Source organism: Trematomus bernacchii, unplaced genomic scaffold (genome assembly GCF_902827165.1).
Source record: "Trematomus bernacchii unplaced genomic scaffold, fTreBer1.1, whole genome shotgun sequence".
NCBI classification, from domain to species: domain Eukaryota; kingdom Metazoa; phylum Chordata; class Actinopteri; order Perciformes; family Nototheniidae; genus Trematomus; species Trematomus bernacchii.
The window spans coordinates 8,628,899-8,656,109 of record NW_022987828.1 but is presented as its reverse complement, the minus strand read 5'-3'; the positions used below and the strand labels follow the sequence as shown (position 1 = coordinate 8,656,109).

General features: G+C 42.2%; 1 protein-coding gene across 1 annotated transcript; it reads right to left on the bottom strand.

Annotated features, from left to right (window-relative positions):
- Positions 1-671: 671 nt before the first annotated feature.
- On the bottom strand, positions 672-27,211 carry pax2a (paired box 2a). The gene is given in 12 exon segments (XM_034152397.1): positions 672-748; positions 879-965; positions 2,405-2,506; positions 10,215-10,335; positions 12,204-12,233; positions 12,235-12,380; positions 19,140-19,184; positions 20,102-20,221; positions 20,385-20,470; positions 24,022-24,219; positions 25,255-25,420; positions 26,814-27,211. Coding segments are annotated over 12 exon segments (1,221 nt in total). The 5' UTR covers positions 26,857-27,211.

The following is a 27,211-nucleotide window of genomic DNA, read 5'->3' as shown; positions in this document are numbered from 1 at the left end:
TTTACATCTGATTGTTTGCCACAGGGAGTGTGATGTTGCCATTGGTCTATATAGGGTCAGTAAACGTTGTAGGACATGCTGTGTTAGGCTGATGATGTCAGTGGGACAGGAGAAATGGGAGCAGAAGACGTAGTCAAAGCACCAGAGTAAAGCCCTCGAAACACTGCATCGTCAAGCTATGGGACCATTGCCATTTCCCCTGGACTTCTCTCTTAAGAGCAGAAAAATACTGCAGTTCATCACAAAAAAGGAAAGTGAGGATCCATGAATAAAATAACAACAACAACAACAGCAACAGAGAAACAAAAATAAAAACCCACAACATTTTTTTCCACATGGTATTCTTCACACTGTTTTTCTTCAATTTATATTTTATAATATATATATTTATATAATCTCTTAAAGTCATTCTGGAAGTGTTCGGGCCTTTGAGAGAGTGAGGGCATGATGGGTGGGCTCTGAACGCCCCGCAGGCCATTTTGACCCAAAGTGTGTGACGCTGAAGCTGGGCGAGATGCAGCGGCGTTGACCTCGCCGATCCTTCCTCCACATCGTGTAACGTCACAGGGTTTCCTTTAGGATTCCACCACTTTGACCTCAGTGTTTCTCAGACATGGACAATATGGAGGCCATATCCCTGGCCCTGCAGTTTGAGATGGTCTCCATAGTAACTAGTGGCGGTCGTAGGCCGTGGCAGCAGTGGGTGGTGCGGAGCCACGGGACGCGGCACTATAATAATAAGGGGAACCTGAAAGTTAACAGAAGAACGAGCCGTTGGAAACCACGAGGCCAAACATCATGTAGGACATGAGAATATATAGAGCCTGGAGATTTATTTATATTATAAAAATGTTAAAGTATGTTGGAAAGTTTCTTACTTAGTAATGCTGGATTGCTGAACCGCCATCCATCGTTGTATGTGGTGTATTGTGGATGAGAGTAAGGGTTTCCAGAAAAGTCCCCTCCTAGAAAACAGATCAATAAATACAAACATTAGCAAAGAGCTTACAAATTAAATGACAGACAGCTTTCTTAAAATATTACACTTTTATAGAAGCCCTAACACTGAGTCACATTCCAGGTCTATGACAATGTTGTCACTCGATAATGCTGCGTTTTTATCCTAGCTGCTTGCATAGCTTGTCTCCTCGGTCCCTTCAGGTGAATTGATTGTTTTATTAATCCTTTGTTAGTCTTTAGGATTTCCTTTATTTTTTCCTTAAGTGAGGACTGCATTGCTTTTTCCCTACTTTTAAGCGATGAGGCTTCGCTTCAAAAATCCCTAATAGGTTCTTTGAGACTCTCATTCGCTCTTTGTCCTCCCTGTGCGGGACGTGGTGGAAAGGACGGGAGGCTGAGGGGATTTCGGAGAGTGATGCTTAGGGTCCACAGGTTTCCTTCTTTTACGACACTATAAAAGCTTTATTTGAAGCTGCTGAGGAATGGCCTTTGCTTTAACAGTGTTTGGGGCCAGTCAATAAATCTTAGTCATTCCCCGCCAGATGAAAAAAAAAATGCAACCTCTGGATTAAAAACACAGCTGTGCTTGTGTGCTAGTATGATCCATAAGCACTCTACAGTAGTATTCATTTAGATTTCAGCTTTTACCTCCATGTATTCCTTAAAATGTCCGTGTCGTTCACAGTGAGCTCACTTGTAAATACTGCACGCCTGCTTTGATTATTGGTTACTGTGATAGGTACACGTCTCCGAGCGATAAAAGGAATTGTGTTTTCAGTTGTTTGGAGGAGAGATCTACACATGCTGCCAGCTATAGCATCCCCAGTGCTGGTCGTGTAACTTGAGCTCATCCCTGAGAGAGATAGTGATTTAAATATTTACAGGCCCTCCACGCCTCTGTGTTTTGACCCTTAACTGTTTGCTGTGAACCTGAACTGCAGGTTAAGTAGAGGGGAAAGAGATACGCTCTGCAGCCCTGGGTGTCCGGGGAGGCGAGGAGAGGAGCAAAAGCAGTGTTTATCGACGGGGCTGGTGAGAGTGCGCTGTGTGGACACGGCGGAGGTAATGAGCGCTGGGAGCTGGAGTGTAACTGAGAGGAACTGTCCTATCACACGGCCACTGATTGTGGTGATCGCCTATCGAGTTCATCTAATGTCCTCGTCCGCAGACGCTAACCACACGCTAACCGCAGTCTAACAAAGCTATAACAAGCTCTCTTCAATCCTTTGGGTCAAGAGCAAGGCCTTGAGGTTTCTTCAGTAATTCAAAGAGTGATTTCTTTTTGTATGTGTTACATGCACACTTTTAGAGACATCACAGAGAAGTATTACTACTTGTTTAGCTTAAAGTGACCTCACCAAGATCAACTGAAGGGTACCTACTGAAAATAAAAGCTGTAAGATTAAAATTAATGGCATCATAAAAAGGGAGTAGTGGTACCTACCAGGAACCATTCCAGCGAGTGTGGAGGTGGAGTAGCTGCCTTGCCCAGTGGGGGGGACGTGAGGCGGGTAGCCAGGTAGGGTGGTGCTGGCCATGTCTCGACCTGCAGGCACAAAGGAGGGAAAATATTTACATGATGCTTGAATGCATAAAAGTTCAGTATGAATGTTTATTTTCTATTCATACTTGATGGTTCAGCTTAAGCATTTACATCAGGTTTTATAAGAAAATTGAATTCAATGTTTCAACCACGATACTTGATATCACCAAAGTAAGGTAATAGCATATAGTGAAGAAAATAACAAGCAAAGACAAGCCACTTGCTGTCACATTGTATAACAGCATTTCATTTCTCATAGTATGCAAGTCAAATCGTTCAAAAGTAATAAACAGGAAAACAAATACGTAAACTGTTGCTCTGCTTATCTGGGGTTTCAAGGGGCTGGACATTGCATCAGGTGAAAGGTGCTCCCCAAACAGGTCCCCAGTCCATATCACAGTGCAATTATTGCATATATATGTGCTATTTTGAGGAAAGTTACTGAATTGTTTATTATGCAAAAATCGTATATTTTGTAAAGGACATATACCAACTTTCTGAGCAGCTTTTGAAAGTGACAAAAGCATTGAACCACATTTGGTTGTTTAATTAACAGTGACCGGGTAAGTCAGGATAAAGGGGCACACAGGACAGGGACAAGCGGGTCCAAAGCAGCATCAACCTTAAGTCTCAGCCTCTGCAAGCTCTCCCCCCCCCCCCCCCCCCCCCCCTTTTGGCCCCCTCCGGCCCCTCCGGCCCCTCAGACCTTGGGCCTGTCACGAGGCTGAAGGGACCTGGAGGCCCATTGTTAACCCGAGAGGGGGATAGAACATTTGCTGTTAATGAGGGGCAAACAGTCAGTTTCACTCCTGTATACAAAACAGTGAGGCCTCAAAGCATGATGGGATTGATGGCTTTGCAACGTGAGAGGTGGATGCTTCAATTTACATTTACTAAATTATCAAAAATGAACAACTAAAATAGAGAGCTTGATTTGATTTTGATCTGGCTGCAGGGCCTTATGGGTAAAGTTGTACCTGCTATAAAAGGCTGGCGGGCATATTGGCTGTAGCGGGGGCCGTGGGCATGGGCAGGGTAGCTGGGAGTAGAGGAGGGGGTGAAGGGGGCAAATGATGCCTCATGGGGCTCTCGCTTTACGCACATGGAAGGTGGATATGATGGGTGAGAGTCTGCCAGGTGGAAAACAAGAAAAATAAATGATGTAGACATGCAAATCCACACATACTCTACATACTTTCACTTCAGCAACTCAGATGGATGTAGGGATGGATGTATAGCTGTTTAAATGTCCAACAACTAAAATAAAAAATATTTGCAAACGCAAATCAACTAAGCAGCATACGTTTTTTCTAGATTTGTCTTGCATAGCCGAACACTACAACAGTGCAATGAATCAAACCGAGACGAGACTCCATATCTCTACAGATTTCTGATATGAGTAGTAAAAGAGCAATTGCTACTTTACCCTCCTGGGACCCAGCCCATTGAAAATGTCCACTGTGAACATGCATCTCCTTTTACTCTTTTGAGCTACTCTATCAATCTCTGATGTACTGTACAGATGACATCCTGGTCTTTCCAGTGATATGTCATTTGTTAAAATTGCATGCTGGGAAGTTCCTCTTTCTTCTCATCCAAAATGGCTGGCATACCAAACAATTTTTTTATAGAAGCAGGAGGAGAAGTCAAATATTGTTGAATAATTGTAATTTTTTACCATGAAAATCATATATGTTCTTGTTTATTAACATGTGAGGAACTATATAATTAGTTCTGAAAGCAATTCAATAATTCAATTTTTGAAATAACAGCTCTTTTATAAATGTCCATTCTAGTGGACGTCAGGACCATCTTCATGCATGGACTTAATGACTCAATATTGTTGCAGGAGACGGAACTGAAGCAGACATTTCCTGTACCAGATAGTTCAGGGAGATTCAGATTTTGAGCTCTCAGATGATGAGAGAGATGAGGCTTTCACACCTGGGATAGAAGAGGGTCAAGAAGAAGGGGTGGAAAGATGCAGGAGGCTCCATGAGCGCACAGATACAGACATAGAGACAGATAGGGACGAGCAGGAAAGACATGGCCCTCTGTGGGCCAAGAGTAGCACGCATGTCTTATTGTTGTTTTTATTTTAAGTGGAGCCATGACAAATGAGAATTGCCTCAGGAATGCCAAGTTTGTTTCTATGAGCATGGTCAAATGGAGACCACATCCATAACACTAGTCAAGATGACCCTACAGCCCGTGCCGACTGGAGTCAATGAGGTACTTTTCCCAGTACATTGACTACAAAGTCTGAAAATCTGGAAAGACTAGTTTTTCAGTGACCAAATAAACAGCAATGTTCAGATAAATTACTTATTTATGTTTTCAATAAAGGTGAATGTATTATTGTATTAATATCACTCTATAACCATAGTCTATCTGTTAATTTTGGCTGTCTTTTCAAACTAAAATGGTCCTGACGTCCTCTACAGTGGACATACTGTAACATTTAAAAATTAAATTAAATTAAAAAAGTCTAAATTGCAAGAGGTTTTTTTAACCCTAAATAGGTAGGAAATAAAAAAATAAAGAAGATTGGAAAACATTTTCTTTCCTCGGTTCCCATTAACTTTGACTCTCTCACCAACTCAAGATGCAACATTTCATATGAATTCTGAATAGATAAGCAGTCGATTTGATCAATTACAAAGTATATAATAATAATCTCATATGCACGCAGCAGTAATTCATTCAGCTAAGTGGAAACATACACCAGTGAAATTATGCAACAACACATCGCGCCTGATCAATCAAGCTCAAATGCCTAAAAAATTTCCCAAAGGTTCTGGGGAAAACAAACAACATAATCTCACGGCTGCTTTCTCACAACAAAATCACTCCCACAAATAACCAAACAACGGCTCGCAGACAGTTCAGAACTCTGCACTTTGATCTAATTTGGCTGATGAGTCTTGGCATCTTTCATTTCACCGGCTCTGCCTCTTGAACCTATGCAATCAATGTGAGCTCTGTCTCCGGCCTCGCCACGTCTGCCGTGAGCCCGTTCTGTTGGCTGGGGCCTGCAGGGAGAGATGGCTCTTTCCCGACACCATGATAGCCTCATTAGCTGCTTCCCCCATCATTGTCATTTTACAACAGGACTGTGTGTTGCAATTCCTCATTAAGATAAGGGCTGTTGTATGGAAGGGGGGAAACAACCCTGTCAGCCCTATGAACCTAATGCCAGGGAACGTAAGCGACTGCTTTCCCATAGAAGTCTAAAGGAAGTTCTCCAAATCTCTTTGTCTTTGTGACAGCTGTAAATGGGGATTTAGACAGAGGTATTGCAATTACACAGAATACTTTCATCTTATTGAGACAAATAGCATTGTTATGGAGGACATTTTTGAACTTACGATCAAATCATTAAAAGGATGGTTGCCACAAAACTCTGGCATGAACAGAAATATTCTAATGAGAGGGCTTTGTATTTAATTGGATGGACCTAAAGTTTGTCACATGCACTGTACAAGTATGTCATGAATTTATTTGAAACAAGGTCCGCATTTAGGAATGATTGCAAATGGCTGGCCCTCAGTTCTGCTGTTCAGTTCATTATATCTCAAATGTACTCAGTTTAAGTCTTTAAAGTTAAAACGGCTTTCAAAAGTTACCCTGAGTTTGATCGGGGGGATAACAGTAAATTATTTTAGGGTTTACCTAAAGCATTATATTTAACGAACAGCTTGATCAGCGTCATTACGATTTTGACAACAATCACAGCGAGCCTGAACCATAACAAAAAACATATGGTAGAAAAAGACATGCGCAACAAGTGTCGGCCTGAAAAACATAATCCAATGACAGTTTGCCACAATTTTAAACAGTGGATTGGGTTTGTGTTAAGTGAATCTTGCTCACACAATACAAACAAGTAGTTTTCTAAGGAGCAGTTACATTAATGTAAGTATGAAACTGCTTGGCCTACCAAACCTTTGGGACATTATTATGAACTTTAGTGAAAGACTTATGCTGCCAAACATGAAGCCTAGCACAGATCTGTTTACATTGGATACTAGGCTTCTGTTTTCTCAGCGCCTGAGCAACCGTTGTCAAACAGACAGAGGTTACGACGCAACAACAACCGATACAAACGCTGCGTTCAAGACCACTGAACTCTGAAACTAATCAGACATGGTGTTGCTTATTGTCCTGGAGACGAGGCAGAGCCCAGGCAAAGGGAGCCTGTCAAATCACAGGCCCTGATGATGGAGATGGAAGATAAACTCAGGGTCCTTGGGGACTTTTCTCCCCAGCAAACACATCTCTGAGAGAGTGGAGACGCTATAGAGTTCTCCAACATCTGTCTCTGCTCCACCACTGATACACTGATACCACGTCTGCAGACCCCATCAACCATAGAAATGGACTGTTAAGAACCTACAATGGTCCTCGGAGTGATGCGTCCAGATATAGCTACAACGGCCTTCTCTCAAGTGAGCATTTCATTTTTAAACACACACCAAGGAACTTCGGTGCGCAAACCATTTACTGAAGAACTCTTGTTTTCAAAAGGCTGACATTCAATCTGCAGAGAACTTTTTCCAATCCTACAGTATCTTCAAGATCACTATACTATACTATCACTAAAACTTGTGTCTTGTGTAGTAGTACGTACGGTCTGTAGAGGAGTCTAGACACAATTAAACGTTACATTTACCTTGATAGGGACACACATATTTTACCACTTGCACCAGAAATGAACAAATGAAAAGTGAATAAGTAAATAATATTAACATGGCCAAATAGCTTACATACACAGGACAGGTCATTCATTATCAAAAAGTGTGCTCACAGGTTAGTGTGCTTTAGTTGGGGGGATGATATAAACATTAATTTGAGCCCGGGTCTGCAGGCGTTTACGATGCTGAGACACGCTGTTTGCCACCATGCCTCACACCAGGCAGCGCCGGTTAGGTGGCTGCTTGTTGTTTGCCACCCAGCAGCAAAAGGCTGTTACTGCCAAGTTATAAAAGGAGCTCAGTGTGGTGTACATTTCAGCTGGAAATAATATGTAATTAAGCACGAGGTTGTTCTCACCTCATCTGTACAGTTTTTTCTTGTCTCTCATAGGGAGAGAGAGGGATGTAAAAACATTGAATCTTCGCATCTGATAGAGACTGGACAGAGGGGTTCCCATTTACACTCAGCCCCCCACAGGCTCTGGTGAGAGTGATCATGTTGTAACAATTCTATACTATCATTTGTTCTAAATATAAACTTGTGCAGGGATTAGAAGTCAATGGATCTGCAGGACAATTTATGATGCCGTCTATTTTCAGGTGTCAATGGAAAACTGGGCAGACACATACATGCTGGACCAGAGCCAGAGACCAGAGGTTGAACATGACATGCTGTTCTCTACCTGAACGCACTGAGCAGTGTGTTTTTCTAGTGAACACAGACACATACGCTTCTTCACAGCTTGTACACACCAGAAAGTTCACAGTTTTTCTTTTTCACCCAGTATGCCAAATTTGACAAATGCTTTATTTGTTGTACTTCTCTTAGTAGACGATGAGAAAATAATTTCACTACAAATAGCTTTGACACTTTTTCAAATCTAAAGATTGTCATGGAAGGAGAAAATCATTTGTCAATGATTGGTGATTCACACTGAATCCCAGCGGTGCGTTTCAGTGCCCTAATTTGGCTGCCGCCCTCCTTCCTAGGTAACTGTCTCTTTCACACATACAGAGGACACAAAAGATGGCCGACATTGCTTTCCCTGGCGCCCTTGGAACGCAAAACTGAGCACTTCATTAATCATTCATCTTTAATAGATTATGCAAATTCCAGGACATAAAAATCAACAAGATCAATAACTGTATGAATTTTAATTGGGAGCAGAAAACATTTAAAGAATGAATATAATCGCGTGGCTCCATCCAGTATGAGAGCATAATTTATTGATAATTGGATCCCAGCCTAAGTGAGGAAGGTAATTTAGCATTTTTCAGCCTTGGCATACATTCCTATTTACAGGGTTTGCTAATGGAAGAAAAAATAATATTATGCAGTGACAACCTACACCCAATCAAGTGCTTCATGCTTTGCTTTGCATAGTCGTTCAAATTAAGTAATAAAAGCTAACTGGAAATTACTTTTGACTTTAATTTGTTGCTCAAAATACTCAAAAGCAATAGGCTTAAGTTTGCTGTCATATTCCACACAAAGAAAAGTTTTCCTTGTTCGGCTCCTAATTATGCAATCTGTGGCCCTCACATGTATCGCTATAGGAGGCCCCCGTCCCCCAGGTGGCTGGAAGGCCACCTGCTATGAGTGTGCTCCCCAGAGCGAGACCGCTTTCATAGGAGGAGCCCGGCATGAAAGACAAAAACACACCTTTCTTCTCGTGAGGCCCAACTTTCTGGGGCAAATCTACCTCCCACATATTCAGGAATAAAAAAAGGGGTCTTTCTTTTCCAGTAGTTCTGTGTTTGGGTCCGGGGCTGGACTGTGGGGATCATTTGAGAAGGGCCACTGCAGTTTTTCAATCATGCTGTCCTCCCCTTTACCTACTCTCTCTTTCTCTCACACATACACACAGTGGACTCATTGACTCTGATGCCCACTGCATAATTATGGGTGTTTTATTAAAAGAATGGCATATTGCTCTGCAGTCAGTAAACCTAACCTCTCCTGGGAAAAAGCCTCAGCAGCCACATTCAAACAACATTTCAATTAACCAGGCGGCCATCAACCTGGACAGCAGAGAAAAAGGAGCCATAGTGCAATACAAGGTGGGTCAGTGTGGGTTATATGATACAGATAGCTAGATATTCAATACACTGCACCTGCCATTACCTGTTGGCACTCAGTTGAAGTCACTATTGAAAACAGCAGCCAGTTCATGAATTGGAAAAAAACTGTAATTTTAGTTTTTTTTTACTGTCTGAACTGTATCTATGTCTCTCTCCTTCCCTCTCTCTCTCCACAGCATGAGGCAGCCAGCCAGCCACGGTGCTACTCCAGCCGCTGTCAATCAACAGGCTATCATAGCCTTTGATGACAACGTCGTGTCGCGGCGAGAACAGCAGCTGTCTCTTATGAGAAGTGCTCCCAGTCAATCTGTTAGCGGGCCAATCCGGGCTAACACAATAGCCAGTTAGGAGCAGCGTGTGAAAGGCCTGTAGGATTTAATGGGCTCAGATGATATATCGCCTCGCTCTGTCTCCGAGAAATAAATACACAGAGTGCCTCAAAAAGTGGCTCGAAAGAGCTTTTTCATTTGGTGATAAGAATTTAATATAGCTGGGAAAATGTGTAGCGCCATAAGGAAGCGGCAGTCAAAATCTTGATTACTCTATGATGATGCAATATGAAGAGGATTTTTTACAATGCTCAGTCAAAGTTAACCAAGTTTGAAGAAAAGTGCATTTTCAGTTCAGGTCAGGTATAGTCCCATTTGTCAGCTGCTCTCACTTATAGCTAAAGAATATTTAGGGGATGAGGAATAAGTAAAATCTGATCCATTTTGCTGGTGAAAGGGTCAGAGAGTAATTTGGAAAAATGGGATACAAAAAAGAACTTTGGATAACAGGAGCATGCCATGACAATACGGGAAAACGTAGCAGCAGAGGCGGAGCTAAATACACTGTCTGGGTTCAAGCACTTAGTTTGTGCACCTTGCTGCAGATTTTTTTCGACCTGCTGCAGCTGTGTTTTAGGGATCAATGTAGCATGAGTCAAATTGTACCTGTCACAACAGAGTAGCTCTGGGAGACACTGGAGGCGAGGTCGGAGCTGGCGCTGGAGGAGAGGCTCGGCTTCACGTCATCATGGCCGCCGTTCAGGGATGGGTGTGAGTATTCATTCGCCTGTTGACAAATACACAAAACATGCAAAAATACATCAGTAAGGGAATGCACATTTAATTCAAGGTGGCAATCAAAAATTCACACTTTTTATTTAAAACATTTCACATTCCATCAGATTGTGTCATGATATTGTCAATGTTGCTCATTCACTGCATGCAAGCCCACGTGTGTGAGATTTAAAACAGCATTCTTATATGGAATATGTCTGAAGGAAACCCCTAGTGTATCTGAGGAAGCTGCCTGTGATCCTCTCACTGTGTTTCCTTCTGAATATTTCCCTTGATTTCTGTAACCCCCCCCCTCTTCACCAACCCGTCCTGACCCTGCTCCCCATGCTTTACCAAGACCTATGATGTATGCATGCATTAGGGCTTGTCTGAGGAAAAGGCAGAAAGGGGAGAGAGGGATGAGAGAGGGATTGGGAGAGGAGTGAAAGGACGGGGTGTCAGCTGGCTCTTTGTGCTCCACTGCAGTCATCCCTGTGACCAGTCAAGGGAGGAGACATTCAGGGCTTTGTTACAGGAGAGACATGTGGTGTGTTTTTTAAAGGGGGGAACAACCTCAAAATCAACCTTTGTGTTTCGCCTATAGGATGAACACATAAAACTGGGTTGATGAAATGATAAAATAGTGTGTATTGTTTTTCCCCTCTCATACTTTTATTAGTACATTTTTACTTTATATTGAAGTTTTTTTATTGCACATCTTTTCATCTGTGATCAAACATACCGTGCAGCTGCAGCCGACTTTCATGTTTTACAATAATTCAATCGAAAAACTAAATTGCAATACTCTGCTGTACTGCAGGAGAAAAGTTCATGTTAGAATCAACTCCCTATTTATCACTCAGGTTAAGACTCAGCTAGCAGCTGTGATAAATCCTGTTTGTTAATGAGATGACACTTCCTGACCGGACTCTTCTTCTTTAAAAGGATAAGTGTGTGTGCACACATTTGTGTCTGTGAGTGTTGTGTCAGAGTGCGTGTGTGCATCTGTTTGTCTCAATGGGAAGGGGTCCCTCAGGGGTGAGCTGGTGACCCCAGCCTTGTCTGCCTCTATCTCAGATAAACTCTAATTGTCTGCTTACAACTGTTCCCTGGCACTAGGCTGGATGTTCCTCTCTATTCCGCTGGGCCTCAGCAGCACAAGAGCCATTTTGTTATGCAGATGGGCTGTGGGCAGGGCCGGGCTGGGCGGAGGGCGAGTGGCAAGCACAGAGGGTCCTGAATGACCTGACCACATGGCTGCCAGAAGTGTGGGAGGGATGAGGCCTATTCAGCCTGGCCTCTTCAAAATGGCTTTTTAATGCCCTGACGCAGACACCAGACAAGCCCCTAATAGCCTAATATCCCACCTTTTCACCAGTTTAAGAAAAGGAGGGGGTGTTGGAAGCATGGAGAAAAAAGGAGGTGCACAGAACGAGTGGAAAGCGGCCTGATTAATATTACATTAAATTAAAACTGATTTTTCTGGACCATTCTGACGCCGTTTTTCTCCCCCTCCTCCACCTTCCTCTCGCTTTTTTAATACCTTCTCCTCCACTCTTTGTGATTGCAAGTCATTTCCAATTCGTTTTGGTATTGATCTTGCCGTAGAAATCACTTTGGTAATTAGCTGCATTAGGTGCTGTATAGCAGGCTGAGGGGCTGTCCCCCTGATTTATCGCTGCTGTAATTCCCTGCGATCGCGCAGAGATGAAAATGAACTCAATTAGGGCACTGCTAAGGCTGCATGGGCACCCACATAGAGTTCCAATGGAAAATTAATAGTCTCATGTTGTTTAAGTTTTATGAATGTAAATAAAGGTTATATGCTTTAATAGGCGGTAGCTTGTAGGTTGCTTTGAGCAAGAAATTAGTTTGGCCAACCTGTTCAGGTTTGATGTGTTCTGGGGTAGGGGAAGACATCAGGGTAAGAAGGACGTTCGAACACACGGTCCAGGGCCTCCAGCTGCTGCTGGGTGAAGGCGTCCGCCCGCAGGTGCTTCCTTAAACTCTCCACGCTGCCCTGAGAGTCGCTGCCGGGGCCTGAGCCATCAGAGCCATCTAGAGAAGGAGGGAGAGGGAGAAGGGAAGGAAGAGCAACAACACTTAGCATCAGGGAAAAGCTCCAACTTTTTTTTAACCTGATATTCTAGCAGGCATGCCATGTGAGATAAGCATAGGCCGATTTTTTTTACTTTTTATCTAGCTCAACGGGTGTGAGAGTGATGGCATGAGGAGCAGCAGTAAATTCAGGGAGATCCACCAGCATGTCTGCCTTTTTATCCCCCTCTCTGTTTTTCACTGTCTCTCTCTCTCCCTCTCACACACTCACTCAAGCAGCTCCCTGCCTCCCCCCCACCTCTCCTCGTGGCCACCATCAGCACGGTCATCATGTGATAGGTCTATGGTAATTGATGGATTACCTTCAGTGCAAATACATACTTGTAAGGGAGAGCGTGTATTTCAGGAGGAGAAAGTAGGGCTGGCGATTACATACAGAGCCTCTCATTCTGCCAGCGGGAAATGGAGGGCCATTATTTAACTGTACTATTTCCTCCTGAACATATTACCCTTCCCTCTCTCTGTCTCTCTTTCTCTCCCTCCATCCCCCACATATTGCCTGTCTTCTGGAAAACAGAATGGAGTGGGGACGGTACTCAGGGCCGAATAAGGACGGGGCGACGAGGGCAAGCGTATGCATTTCCTCACTCAGTCACACTCTATATAAACAAATGAGTCTATGCTTCCCTCGTTCTCCTGATCTCTGACCCTATCAACTCGGCCAGGGAGCCCAGCGCCGCCGCTGCAGCTCTCCCTCTGCTCACTCATCAAGTCCCGAACACTGAAAGGAAAAAATATCTGCAGCTAAAACCTCCAGCCAGCATCCCAGGAACCTCCACTCCACTGCCTGCCTCCCGCCACCCTCCCTTCCTCGCTATATCCCGCCGCCAACAGTGGATGAGGGCTTTAGCTCCCATACAAATCTGTCATTCTAAATTTGCAGCAGATTATGTTCTCTCCTGGGCGAGCCAGCGGTGATATATGATATGCAAGGCCGCTATTGATTGCCTGATCCGCCAGCAGAGGAGGGAGGCGAAATGAACTTGGAATGAACATCATGCCTCAACTCATTGTGCGTATAATACTCTACTTAATCCCACATTTTTCTGTGCTATGGAATTCAATTGATCAATCATGTTCCACTGATGGTACCATTTCAGGGGCGTTATTGCCATTCTGCTCGGCTGCTTGACCTTTTTTCAATGGCTGAGGCCATAGGATGAACCCGACTCGCACCAAGAAATAGATCCATGGGGAGAATGGAATGGAGGACTGCAATTGGGTAAGAGTGTGTGTATGTGTACATGTAGATGGAAGGGTGTGTGTATATGTGTGTTTCTCTTTTAAAATATATTGACTTTAGCTTTGTGTAACATTTATGAAGGAATCAGTTTTTCTCCTGCCACATGTGTTTTTCCTTCCATCAGTTAACCAATTTTTTTTTAACACAGGCTTTTTTTTCCCTTTTTCAAACAGTTCCCTTGGGTGTAGGGTTAGGGTTTCACCATTAGTTTTGCTGTATAAAACTAAATTGTTGTTTGTGGTACAGGAGAAAATGGAGTCATTAATTACCACATATCAGCTGGTCTGAGAAAAGAGCCAAGCGCAGATCAATAGCGAGGGTTTGTCATTCACTATGGGTTTGTCATTCACTATGGAGGAGCATGCTTATACTCAGCACCCCCTCAATCGCTTAATCAGGCCTTCTGTACTGGCTTCAAAAGACATGCCTTCCAATCATAGGACACGTTTTGGTGCCCTTCACGTGATCTAAATGTAAACAAAAGCCTCACTTCCTAAATAAAAAAAAACAAGCTTATTGATTGACGGGCATTATAACACAATAAACATTAACTAAATCCTTGTGGTGTTTTTAAAGGTTGTTAATCATGTTCATTTATGCCACATTCTTTTCAGCCCTAACTCACATTTTACATTTATATGGTGAAATAATTACTGCTTTTGGCCTTAAAATGGAAATAATACTAAATCATTTATTTTCAGAACTCGCCATTAGAGGTTCATGTTTGACATATATCATAAAATAGCAGCAATAAATCAGATTCATCCTTTGACAGTCAGCGTGTCAAGTGGAGTGTGAAGCCCAACTGTCAGTTGGTGTGTGTGTGGTGTGTGTGTGTGTGTGTGTGTGTGTGTGTGTGTGTGTGTGTGTGTGTGTGTGTGTGTGTGTGTCTGTGTGTGTGTGTGTGTGTGTGTGTGTGTGTGTGTGTGTGTGTGTGTGTGTGTGTGTGTGTGTGTGTGTGTGTGTGTGTGTGTGTGTGTGTGTGTGTGTGTGTGTGTGTGTGTGTGTGTGTGTGTGTGTGTGTGTGTGTGTGTGTGTGTGTGTGTGTGTGTGTGTGTGTGTGTGTTCTCATTGACTGGCTTCATTTTCTCAGTGTTTCTTCAACCCCTTTGGGTGTCTCAGCAGGTATTCTCTTATCATTCCCAGAGCACCAGCTGATTGCATCTCTTGGTTTTAACACCAAAGTGTTAGGAGACAAACCCAAGATAAAACAAGACTCTTCAGTGGTGACATTCACAAATCAACTCTAAAGAAAAGCACTTTCCAGTGAATACATTCTTTGTTCAGCTTGAACAGAAGGATGTTGTATCCAAAAGCTTTACATTAATTAAAAAAGTATAAAACATTCAAGCAGACTACCACCAGACCAAAAGGCAAACTCAGTCAATGGACATAAAAGGGTGACTTTCATTGTTTAACAATATAAACTTATAATCACTCTCACTAAATGCTCTTTCAGCCATTTGATCACACACGTACAGCGTTAACCAACGGCGATAGAGACTGTGAGACAGACCACAATGTTATCAAAAGCTGTTCTGTTTTTCTTTGTCTCTAAGGGGGATGTTAACGTCCTGTGGTGGCATGGTGGCACTTTATGTCCTTCTTTCATCTCCCTTGTCCCTCTGATAAGATAACTCAGCGAGAGTAGAGGTGGGGGCTTGTTTGAAAGGCAAATGAATTCCTACACACCGCCTGTGTCTCTCCGTAAATCAATGACACTGGGTTTCCTAGATCAGATGCTGGGAGTCCTCTCTGATAGGTGAAATGTTGCTATCGCAAATTGTGGATCATTTGTTGATGTTTTTAAAAATGCAGTTATGATTGAAAAAAATAGAAGAGAGCACAAACAAACTGGTATACCCAGAGGGTGAACACTCCTTCCCTGTAAGCTAGCGATATTTATGAAACCTCTGAAGCGGAAAGGAGAGAGGTGGGTGGGGTGGGAGAGAGAGGGGGAGAAGCAGCAACGCTGCCATGGCTGTTAAGATCCTGTTATGTTGTGGCGTGTTTAAGAGCTTTATTAATTCGATTTAGCACCACCAACCAGTGTACTGACTGTCAGCAGGCATAGTGATGCTTATTTGATATTTGCACTGACTGCCAGCACTGAGGCTGTGTTGATAGTATTTTCAAGCACTCTAGTTATTTTATTTACTTTCATATAAACTCTCAGATCTAGGCCACAGCAGAACTTTATAATAAATAAAAAGTACACCGCTATTTGAAAGCAGTTTGTGAGTTTATAACATTAATAAGAGAGTGGCAGTAGATCAGAGTTGGTGTTCTTAATTGTAAGGTTGGCAATATGATTCCTGGCTACTTATATTACTTAGGTACACTATTGCAAATTGTATATTTTAATATGTCTTTAAACAATACATTATAAAGCATATTGCTGCACTACAGGAAACTTTATTTATAGAAATCTTAAAACACTTTGGTTTTCTTTGTAAATATGTTTAAATAATCTTCCCCCCTACTAATTTGTATATAATATATTTTTGCACATTTTAGCAAGACTCCCTTCCCATCTCTTGTTTTTCTTTGTCCTCCTCTGGACCACTCTGTCGTTTAGCGTCGCCACCCTGTGTGGCGAGTATTTGTAGAAATGCAATTAACGTATCCCCTCTTTTCTCTTGCCTTTTTCTCCCTCCTCAAGCTGAGTAATGCATCGCTCCATTAATTCCCGGCATCGCTGCCCGTAATTGACTTTTCTCTGACATGATTCCTCTTCATTGAGTGAATTCCCTCTCCTAATATTTTTTGTGACGGCCCTCATTGTATATTGTTTACAACTAAACGTGGGGTCTCACGCAGCCATGTTGCTGAATGCAAATGGTTAACCTGCAAGACTCAAAAAGAGGAAGGGGTCGATAAGAGGAGAAATTAAATGTTGAAGAGAAAGAACGACAGAGATAGAGAAGTGAAGGAGGAGGGGGTGAAATGCAATGTGGACCCTTTTGTGTCTTCCTCTACTGTCGGGGGCCTAACAGCTTCTTGTCTCTATGTTACGCTCTGTGGCCCCTCTCAAACCTGGGCTTTTCTCTCTCACACACACCCCATCAGGGCCATCATGGTGCTCATGATTCCATTTATTTCTGTCTCGCTCTGGATGCATTTATTTTCTAAAGTGATCCTCTATTGACTCATTGTCATGGACTGGCTTGACTAGCCAACCAGTGTAGGCCCAGGTTCAAATCCATACACTAACTGATTCAAACTCCACAAATGGGTCATGTGTTAAAAGATCCACACCGGACGATCTCCAAAAAGGGCCAAGTATCAAATTTGAACAAATCAAACCAGTGACTCTATTCATTTTTCCTTAGGCTATTGAACAAGGTGGATATGACTCTGGCTTCCTGGTGCGATCTTTCTTTTATGTCATGAATGAACAACCTGCTAGGCCATATTTTTCTCTCCCCGCTCACACAATCATCAACTCCTTCTACACTCATCCTACACCCACGCTACAATCACAAGTTATGACCTTTGCTTTCTCCATCTAATTTATCACTGTAGCTCCCGACTGCCTGTCCTCCCCAGAGCTCCACTGGGCTCCATCCAGCGATGAGACATACATACAGCTAGGTCACATCAACCTGCCTGAACAGCAGGGCTAACCTGTCACTGTGTGCTAAGACTAGGAAAACACTGCATTTACATAAAGCAACACCTCTACAGATTTCCCTTTTTAAACTAGAACAAACTAGAGCAGGTATGTTTTACATAATATTTTGGATCAACGACTGGAAGGCCCAAACTTTTTTTAATGAGTGCATGGACTTCTAGCGCTGTAATGCACATTTGACAATCCCACAGCAGTTGTCACCCAATCCTCTCTGTCTTTTCTTGGCTTCCACTTCCACCATAGGTTTAAATGACTGAGTGAGAGCATGCTGTACAACAGGCTAATTTCACCACTTCACTATTAATGCATTTGGCAGGAACAACATTCCATTTCCTGTAATGAGATACACAAATAAATCTGGCTCTGGATAGATTCGGGTTGGGGTGGTGGTGATGGTGGTGGTGGTGGGAGGAGGTTGGGGGGGGTTGTGTGTGGGAGGGAGGGGGCACATTCTCCTTCTCCCAGCACTGGCATAATTGGTATCGTTGCTTGCAGACATGCAAACCAATCTCTCCTCAGATAGGGCTGAGACTCTCTTTCCCCCCTTAAGGCTATTTCTTTTGTCTTTTCGATCGCTTGCACATCCAAGATAGAGGAAGGGGGGGGGTGAGATGTTAATTTGTGAATTAATAGCTTCTCTCCGCAGAATTGCAAATTCTTTTAAATGTCACTGTGTGAGGAACATCTGAAGCCACAGAGATACAAACAGACACACTTCGTACACATTTCCATGGATAGGTGTCTACCTAACATGCGCAGATCTTCAGAGATTCAGGCTGCCAGGGCCTCCTTCCGCCCTCCTCCCCTCATTAAACCACTTTTTCATTCAGCTGCTCTACCTTCTCTTTTTTTTTTACCTCCCCCCATCTTCACTTGAAGCCGTCCAGTGTAACATGCTACTTTTAATTTGCAATAGCACATGACAAGGACAGATTAATGGCTCTTATGGCACCTACGTCCCTGAAGCTCGTCTTACGGGGACCCCGTGTACATAACGCGTGTCACACTACATTATCTCTACAGCCCTCCAGTAATGGGGACCTTTTTCCTCTTCAAAGGGCAACTGCTGACTTCAGCCACACATGGATCACACGCCACCACCATCACACCACCGGTGGTACAAGAACTGTACATAGCTTTTTTTTCATGTTCATCGTGGTCAAATTATCAAAATGTAGGAACAAGCATTTGACGATTTCAAGCATAACATCTTTGATTTGTTTACAGACATGCAACAGAGTCATTTGTACAATATTCTAAACAACATAAAACATATTTTCTGCACTATAGCTCCCCTTTAAAAAAATAAGTTATTACTTACTACTTATCTGTTTACGCATGTATATATTTTGTGAATTGTCTGACTAGGTAACTTTTTGTGTTTGAAATTGTATTAGCTAGCTCAGGTAAATGGTCTGCCTTTTGCTAAAAAATAAAAAAAAAAAAAATTGTGAGCCGTTCAAATTAATCAATAATGAATAATGACAAGGGCTGCAGGCCAAATTACATTTTAGAATTATTTAAGAATAAATATGTTAACAAAAAACTAAATCATTATGTGTAGAATCAAAATCAAAATCAAAATAAGCTATACTGTGCTTTACTGTATATTGAACTGCATGCCATTACATGGAACACCTGATTTTCCACTGTCACTTTAGCTAAATTCATTTTAATTTCCTTGCAGATTATTTACTGGAAAATGTTTCCCCGCCTTGTCCCCATAAACTCATAACCCCCGGAAGAGCAGAAACAGTAATTGAGAGGACAGAGTTGTGGTCTGATTGACCAAAGCAAAAGAAAAGGTAGTACTTCAACTTACAATGTCCTATTTTCCTTCCATCCATGTGGTTGCCACTCCAGTGAACTAAAGAGAGAAACATAAAAGAAGGAAGTGGCCTGTTTTGATGAGTGCTCTTTGGAATCATTTTTAAACCATTTCATCCCATCAGCCACTTCTAAACAGTACAACAGCATCACACATATACACACACATGTTCACACACACATGCAGCCCCCTCCCTGCCTCCACCGGTCTGTTCCTACACCTGTTCAGGCCTCCACCGGGGACATGTTAATTCATAGGCATTAAAAAAGCCAATTGTTTGCAAAACCGATAATCTATTAGACCTCAGGCAGTGTGTGTCCACTCTCTTGCCTTGCCTCGCCTAGGAATGGGAAATTCTGGCTTGGACCGGATAGGCTTCCCACTTACGTAATCTTTGAGCATATCTAAGTCTCATTTCTTGCCCTGGTAGTCTTAAAAAAAACTTTATTATAGAACATTTTAATGCTTTTTTAGATTATCTTCAGTAAAATAATATATATCTACAGTAAGTATCCAGTGCAGGATTATTAAATGTAAAGTATTTAACTGATAGTATCTAGGCGCAGATACACAACAGAGCTTCTCTTTCTGTGTTTTATTACGTTATAGAGGAGCAGTAGCTCTGATGCCTTGCCAAGGGGGATTATAGTTGTATGACAGCTATATGAGATATATCTACAGTACGTCTGAGCATGGTATAAAATTGAGATGCAGCTCTGTAGGCGTATGGTAAAACGCAGGGCATCAAAAAGCTGATTGAATCGCAACACTCTCTCAACACTCGCCCTGCCTGATATACAACATAACAAGTCACTGGAGACAGCACACAGACACACACTTGGCTGCAGCGCTGTCATAAATGCCATCTTCTTCACACACAGGGAAAAAAAAGTAGGAGACGAGTGATGGAGAGAATTAGAAGGATGGAAAACAAAGGGATCTTGTGTCTTCCTTACCTTCGTCTCGTTTCCTCTTCTCGCCGTTGGAGCGAGGGATACCCAGAATGCCGTTGATGGAGTAGGAACCTACGGGATCGTTGGAGGCGCTGGACACAGGGGGAGAAGCTGTGCTGGGCACTGATGGGAGAGAGCTGAGTTAGTGTGTGTGTACAGTATGTGTGTGTTCAGGTGTATATATACTTCAAAATGCATGTTTGTGTTTATATTTAGGTGTTTTCCTCCTGTTTCCGCGGCTCATCTGACTGTGTGGTAATCTGTGTGTAGCCTCCCTCACACTTACCTATGGTGTGGCCGGGCGTGGAGAGCGGCGTCACGGATCCGTCGGGGGACGGGTGGAATTGCTGCTGGACTTTGGTGCGGATAATCCTGGTAAAGTGAACAACAGACACGGATCAATCAATACTGCTTCCAGAGCATGGAGATTTCACACCAGCCCGGCCGCCTCGGGACACTTAAACACGGCACATCACTTCCACTTACACCCGTGCATGTACAAGTGCTCCATCGTTTGGGGCGCTCGTATCCTCATATTCAGGCCTCTGTCACAAATAGCCAATCTTAGGGCTTTAGGGGCAATCTCTCTACTCCTGTGTGAGGCTGAATGGGGGCTGCCCCCTGAGATTGTGGATTCAATCTAGCTGGATTCTGAGGTTAGAAATATGATAAAGTCCCCAAACCAGTAAGATGTGATGTGGCGGGAAAGTCTTCATTGCACTTTGGTCTGAATGATCTTGCAAACAAAGCATGAAATCACATCAATTCACCTCAATGATCAGCTTCACTGGCTCTACCTGGCCAAGTCTAATAATCTCCCTCTCCTGCTCCCCACTCCCTCTTTTCCCCTCACTCTCTCTGTACTCTCTCCATCTCTCAAACCTGATCTTTAACTCCTCTCTCTTACCACCTCATCCCCTTTTCTCATTTCGGGCTCACTGTCCAATGTGCTCTACGTTTTACTGTACTTTACAATAACTGTCTTTCAAAACCCTTATCTCTTTCTTTCCTTCTTTCTATCTCAACTCTTCTCCAAATCATGTTTTATTTCTCTCTTTATTCTCGGTCACCGCTCGGGCGTCTGCTGTAGTTTTTGGTATTTGTGTTGCTCAGTGTAGCACACAGGAATCCACCAGGCTCACTGAGGATCAGAGCCTATTGATTGGGACACCGGGATAGAAAAGTTGACGGCGAATGGCAGGGAGGAACAGCAAATGCAAATGGTGATCTATAAATGATATGTGACAGAAAAGCAATAGTGTCTCATTGGCCCAACCTGAGACCACTGCCACATCCGCTGTATTTTAATCCGGGGTGCTCTTTGAATTAATTAAGTAAAAAATAAAAGAAGGCATCACAATAAACTGAAAACTTAAAATACGACATAATGCTACATGTGTTAAAATGAGGATTGTTGTAAAGGTACAGTGGGATTTACACAAGCTCAGCGATCGCTCTTATGGGACATGATCGCATTACATTAAACCATGACTATGGTAATCTTTTGATTGACAGACGTACGTGAGATCATTGAATAACAGGCAGCGTTGTGCAGAGACAGATATCCCACATGGACGCCCTCTCACTCGGGAGGTGTGACAAAAACAGACTTTTACAGACTGCAGATGAGGCGAATGACTTTCACATGTGCATGCAGCATCCAGCAATGAGCTATCAATTCTGAATCAGGCAGCTGCGAGGTTAACTTCCTCGGGGGCAAATAATGTACATCAGACTCTTTTTTTTCATTCCCCTCACTATCTCATGTGTCCTCCATACTCTCTCCTTCAGGCAGGGCAACAAAGGCTAGCAGCCTCCTCCAGAAAACACACATCAATATTTTATTTGAATTTCTAACATCTCACCACAACAGTTATCTGACCTCATGACTCCAGGGAGCCTCATAAATTCAAGGACTTTGTTTCAAGTCTATGTTGTTGATATTGAATAAGCAATTTAGATGGGTGAATTAACGACTTTGGTTTTTGGGTGTTGTAAAAAAAAAAAGTCCCCAAAGAAAGATTAAAATGTGGATCAATATGATTGAAAGCCGCTTAGGACCTTATGGGTTCACCTCTGTCCTCTGGGCATGTTGCAGTGGGTGGAAACTCCTCTCTGCAGCGACAAAACAAAGTGCAACCCAGTCTCGGTGTAATCTTTAATAATTCATGCAGGAAAAATGTGTTTAAAGCCAGGACATCCTCTTTAGTCAACAGAGCAGAGGTCAGCTTCTTAACCACAGAGACCACCAGAGGTCCACTGTGTCTTTCTCTCTCACTGACTGCCTCTGTATTCCTCTTCCTCTCTACTTTCCCAATCCTCCCTTTATTTAAGACCAACAGTGAGAACAAGAAATAACCGTAGACATTTAAAATAGCCTGGAAATTATAGTTATATAATAAATGATAGGTGTGATTTTTTAATATACATTCCAAAATAATCTGCTGCATTCTCGACATGATATATATAATGATAAATATCAATAACCATTCTTAAATGCTAATATACGTTTTAGGGGATGACATTTAAGAATGAAACTTAGTAGGTTAGGATTTGTAAGTACATGCTTTAAGAATAAAAAAATGCAGTTTTATGCATTGCCACCAGCTCTGATGTTAATGATTAATGCGTAGGCCAACTTAGTTTCAGTGCACAACATTCCTGTAATAGTGCTGTTCCACACAGTTTAAAACCAAGCAGATGGTCAGAAATGTTTTTTTAATAGTAACACATAAAACATTGCCTCCACACACAGTTAAATACATTTTCCTCTGCTTTTAGGAACAACAAGTGAACAGCGCGAAAAGGACCTGTTGAAACCATCATTTCCATCACAGCCTGATTTTATAATATTCCTTTCTCTTTTTCTGTTAAGATTCATCTATCTCCTGCATTTAGCTGCATGTGTTATGAGACTCTCTTCAGCTCATTAAAATGTAATGCCGATGACCAGCTCTCTGGAACAGTGCCTCCTAACCAAAGTTCATCACTCGCAGGCACTATGGGGCTTTTTTCACTTTGCACACATGCACTAGGGCTTTTCACCGGCGTCCTCTGTCTAAAGATACTCTGTCCACTGCTGTCCCGCTTCATGTGGAAAGGTGAAGGTGTAGGGTGTCTGCTGCTTTAGCTGCTTCAGTGGAACAGAAACTCTTTTATAGTCCATTTACCCATAGATCAACACTGTTTGAGGGGGATTTTTATATGGTCTGTCACATTCTGAATTCATTTTAATCATGCTGTAATTACAATTATGTTAGACTGCATATGAAAAATATAGGTTAAGTGCAAAAATACATATTATTATTGTTTTTTTATTATTATTAATTATTAGTACTTATAATTATTATAATAATACTATAATGTGTAATTAAAAAAAGTAATAATTTAGAGTTGTCCAACTACACTATAGGAGTGTGTGGTCTGTTGTCGCTCCACATTCACCTCGGTGTTGGAAAACAGAGCAATTGGTTGGTAATAAAGAGGCTGCTGCCGCTTCTGTCGCAGTGTGGTCCGCGTATTGAACGACTTTGTTGGGTATTTCCCTCCGCCTTTGGATCTGGTTACGCGGTATTGATCGGTTTTTATCGAGACAGATGTGATTCTTCGTGGCCCCAGCCTCAGCTCCCGTGCTGGCTGTGTTGTGGAGGGCCGCAAAGGAGATTGAATTGCACTTGTGAGACCACCCCGGTTAGGCTCGGCTGGGACTATAGATAAAATAACTATGTGCTTATTTCAAAACGGACTTTTCCAGTTTACGCAAGGGGTTTTTGCGTTTTGTTTCCTCTTCTGTTCTATTGTTCCCACTCAAACATCTTCTCTTACATGCGTGAACACATATATAAATAAATAAAAATGCACTTTGCAACAATCCGGCATGCTTTTCAAGACAACATAACATGTAAAACGGCTATTTCGCCTACCTGTTGATGGATGAAACGCTGGGGACGGTGTCGTTGTCGCAGACGGCCTCAGCCAGTAGTCGGTCCCTTATCTCCCAAGCGAACATGGTTGGGTTCTGGCGCTTATAGTCAGCTATTTTATCCACCACTTTCGGAGTTGCAACCTTTGGTTTGGAGCCTCCAATGACTCCGGGTTTAATACTGCCGGTTTCATAGTACCTGCATGGGGACAGAGTGAATGGTTCTGAATGGAGTCTGTCTGGATGGAAAAGGTGGCTTAAATATGTTGTGTGTAAACAAATCCCCGCCGACCTTAGTACACAGTGTGAAAAAAAAACCTAAAAATATGATGGCGGCTTAAATGTATTGGTGTGGAAGTGTGCTGTTTTATGGGCCTAATTGAGTGTCAGCTGGAAGGTGAACAGAGCGGATTTTTCAACGAAAAGCAGTGTAATTAAAATCACACAATATAAGCAGTGAGACGGACAGAACAAAGGACAGTTTAGCTGTAAAAGCACAGTTTAGACCTCATTTCCAATCTCCATGAGTTTACAGTAGCATGCACGACATGCCACCATGACCTATTGGTAAATGTTGGTGACAAACATTCAGTGTGTGTGAAATGAAATACCTCTGAAATGCCTTCTGATAGCTGAAAAAAATATTTCAAAAATATTATCTCACAGCATGTGTGCTCTGATGTATAATGATGTAGACCTAATTTATCAGGATGTAAGCAGCGTTTACACTGATGGAAAAATATATGAACATAACGTGTGTATTATGGGCTTTCTGTAAAGGATTATGATACTCAAAGGTGTGTTTATAGTTGACGTAGACTGCTTTATTTTCCTAATCTGCTAGACATGTTCCCATTCGTGTGTGTAGACTTGAAAATACAGTTTTAAAGTGACCTCGTGCTACTTTATAAGCTTTCTTTATCACCTGTAGTCACTGTTAATATGAATACAGCCTCATATTCCTCTGTGATATTTTTTGTCCGTATAATGCTTAGCTGTAAAATCTGCTCCTAAATTGTTTCATGATTATGATGCTTTTCTCTTGCAGGGCTGCAGGTGATAGAACATCTCGGACGCAGAACTGCTGTGTTCAAGCAAAAATAGAGAAAGGAAAAAAAAATGACCTGCCTATATAACCGATGGCTGAGGCTGAAATAGAGCTGGGTGCGCATATATACGGGCTATAGAAGATTGATGTTTGACACACTGTTGGTAGTGGATCCCCCCCTTTTACCTGCCGAGGATTTTGCTGACACAGCCGTGACTGACCCGTAGCTGTCTGGAGATGTCGCAGGGCCGGACCCCCTGGTGGGCCAGCTCCACGATCCGCTGCCTCACCACGTCCGGGAGGGGCCTGCCGTTCACAAACACCCCGCCGAGCTGGTTCACACCGCCGTGCCCTGCGTGGGACACAACAGCAGCACAGGGGAGCATAACATTACACACCTGCAGGAGACACGCGCTCTCTTCACGTGAGGTGGAGAACATGGAGGTTCATTTCAATTTTTTGGGTGTTTTGGTTTAAATGTTTAAATCACATGAATAATCCACAGGCACATGCACATGCAAAGAGTTACACTTGCACAAATGCACATTTTAATTTTGACACCAATATTTCTTGCTGCATTATCTCTGAAATAAAAAGATATATTTATAAACATTTAAATAAACAATGGTAGGATTTTAAATAATAAAAACACTATTACAATGTATAATAGTCGTAATAATATTAGGCTAACGTAATTTTAACAATGATAGATATAGCAGCAGAGTAAAATTCAATAAGGTTATTTTAGTGTCTCTTTTAAATATAGAACATATTAAAAAAACAAGCAACCAACATGAAATATATAGAAAAATAAAAGCACACCGCAATGGCTCTTTGGATACCACAGAAATAAAAATAAAACTCCTTTCTCTCTGTGCATTGGCAATAGGCAATATTTTCCAAGAGCACCTCCTCCACTGCAGCCTAACACATGTCGCAGATATTATGTTTCAACCTGTTTAATTTTCCTCGCACAATTATTGTAAATAATTAAAATGAGCTTTGATAACTCATATTACAAACGCGGATGGTGCGAATGAGGAGGAATAAATAATTTACACGCAGCCCGGGTCTTCTTTACCCATATCGTATGGAGAAGAAAACATGAAGAAAATTAACAGTTGGATGAACTGCGTCAATTGTATTACTAAACATCTAACTTTAAAGTGGGAGATAAATAAAGTGTTACATCTATTTACACACAGCGTACCCTTGTCTGAAGCATCTGCGATTTCACAGGCAATAAAAGCTTTGTATTTAAATTCGGAAGTTCTATTTATAACTTCAAAGAAAATGTAGCTAAAAACAGCTCAAATATTCTCAATTTGATTAAACTCTGACTCAATAAAGCTTTAGCAAACAAAATTAAAACAAAACTCCTGTGACACGTGCTCCTAGGAATAAGCCAGAAATATCCTTATATTAAAAACATTTTAGCAGCCATATATTTGTTTTTTCTCTGCTTATTATTTTGCTTTTTATTAACACCTACATTAACCCAACAAAATATATTTTTTCAAGTGACTCTTGCAAACCCTTGCCAATATTCTTTTGGGAAAATAACTCAAGATACAAACATGTTTAAGACAATAATAAAACGATGGCAAATAACAAGCCTTAATGGACTTAAAATATTAAACATCTAAAATAAAGAACATAACATAGCCTAAACTGCGGTACTTAGACTGTATTAATTCAAAATATGGTCACAACACAAACGTGTGTAAACTAGTTAATATACTCACAGTGCATCGCCGAGAAGGGGTCTGCTTTGCAGTGAATATCCATTGGATAGCAAAGGAAGGAAAGGTAATCGACTGAGGTCGCCGTTTCGCCTCTGTGGTGCAGCTTAAAGCTGGAAAAAACAAAGATTTACAATTCGGAGCAGCGAACAACAGTCCGTGTGCGAAGAGTCCGCGGCAGTGGACAACTTCTCGGGGCGATGCTAAGTTTTCCTCCTGTTCAAGTCTAAACTCAAAAGTGTCTCTGAAGGGCTGTCAGGTGCAGAGCATGACCCAGGCGTGTGCAGAGCGCACCAGTCGCAGCAACATTGACTCAAACCGTGTCACTGTTTGTCTTTTAAGGACATCATGAGCAAAAACAAAAAGGCGAATAACTGAGTCTCCACGGGTCCGCTTGCGAA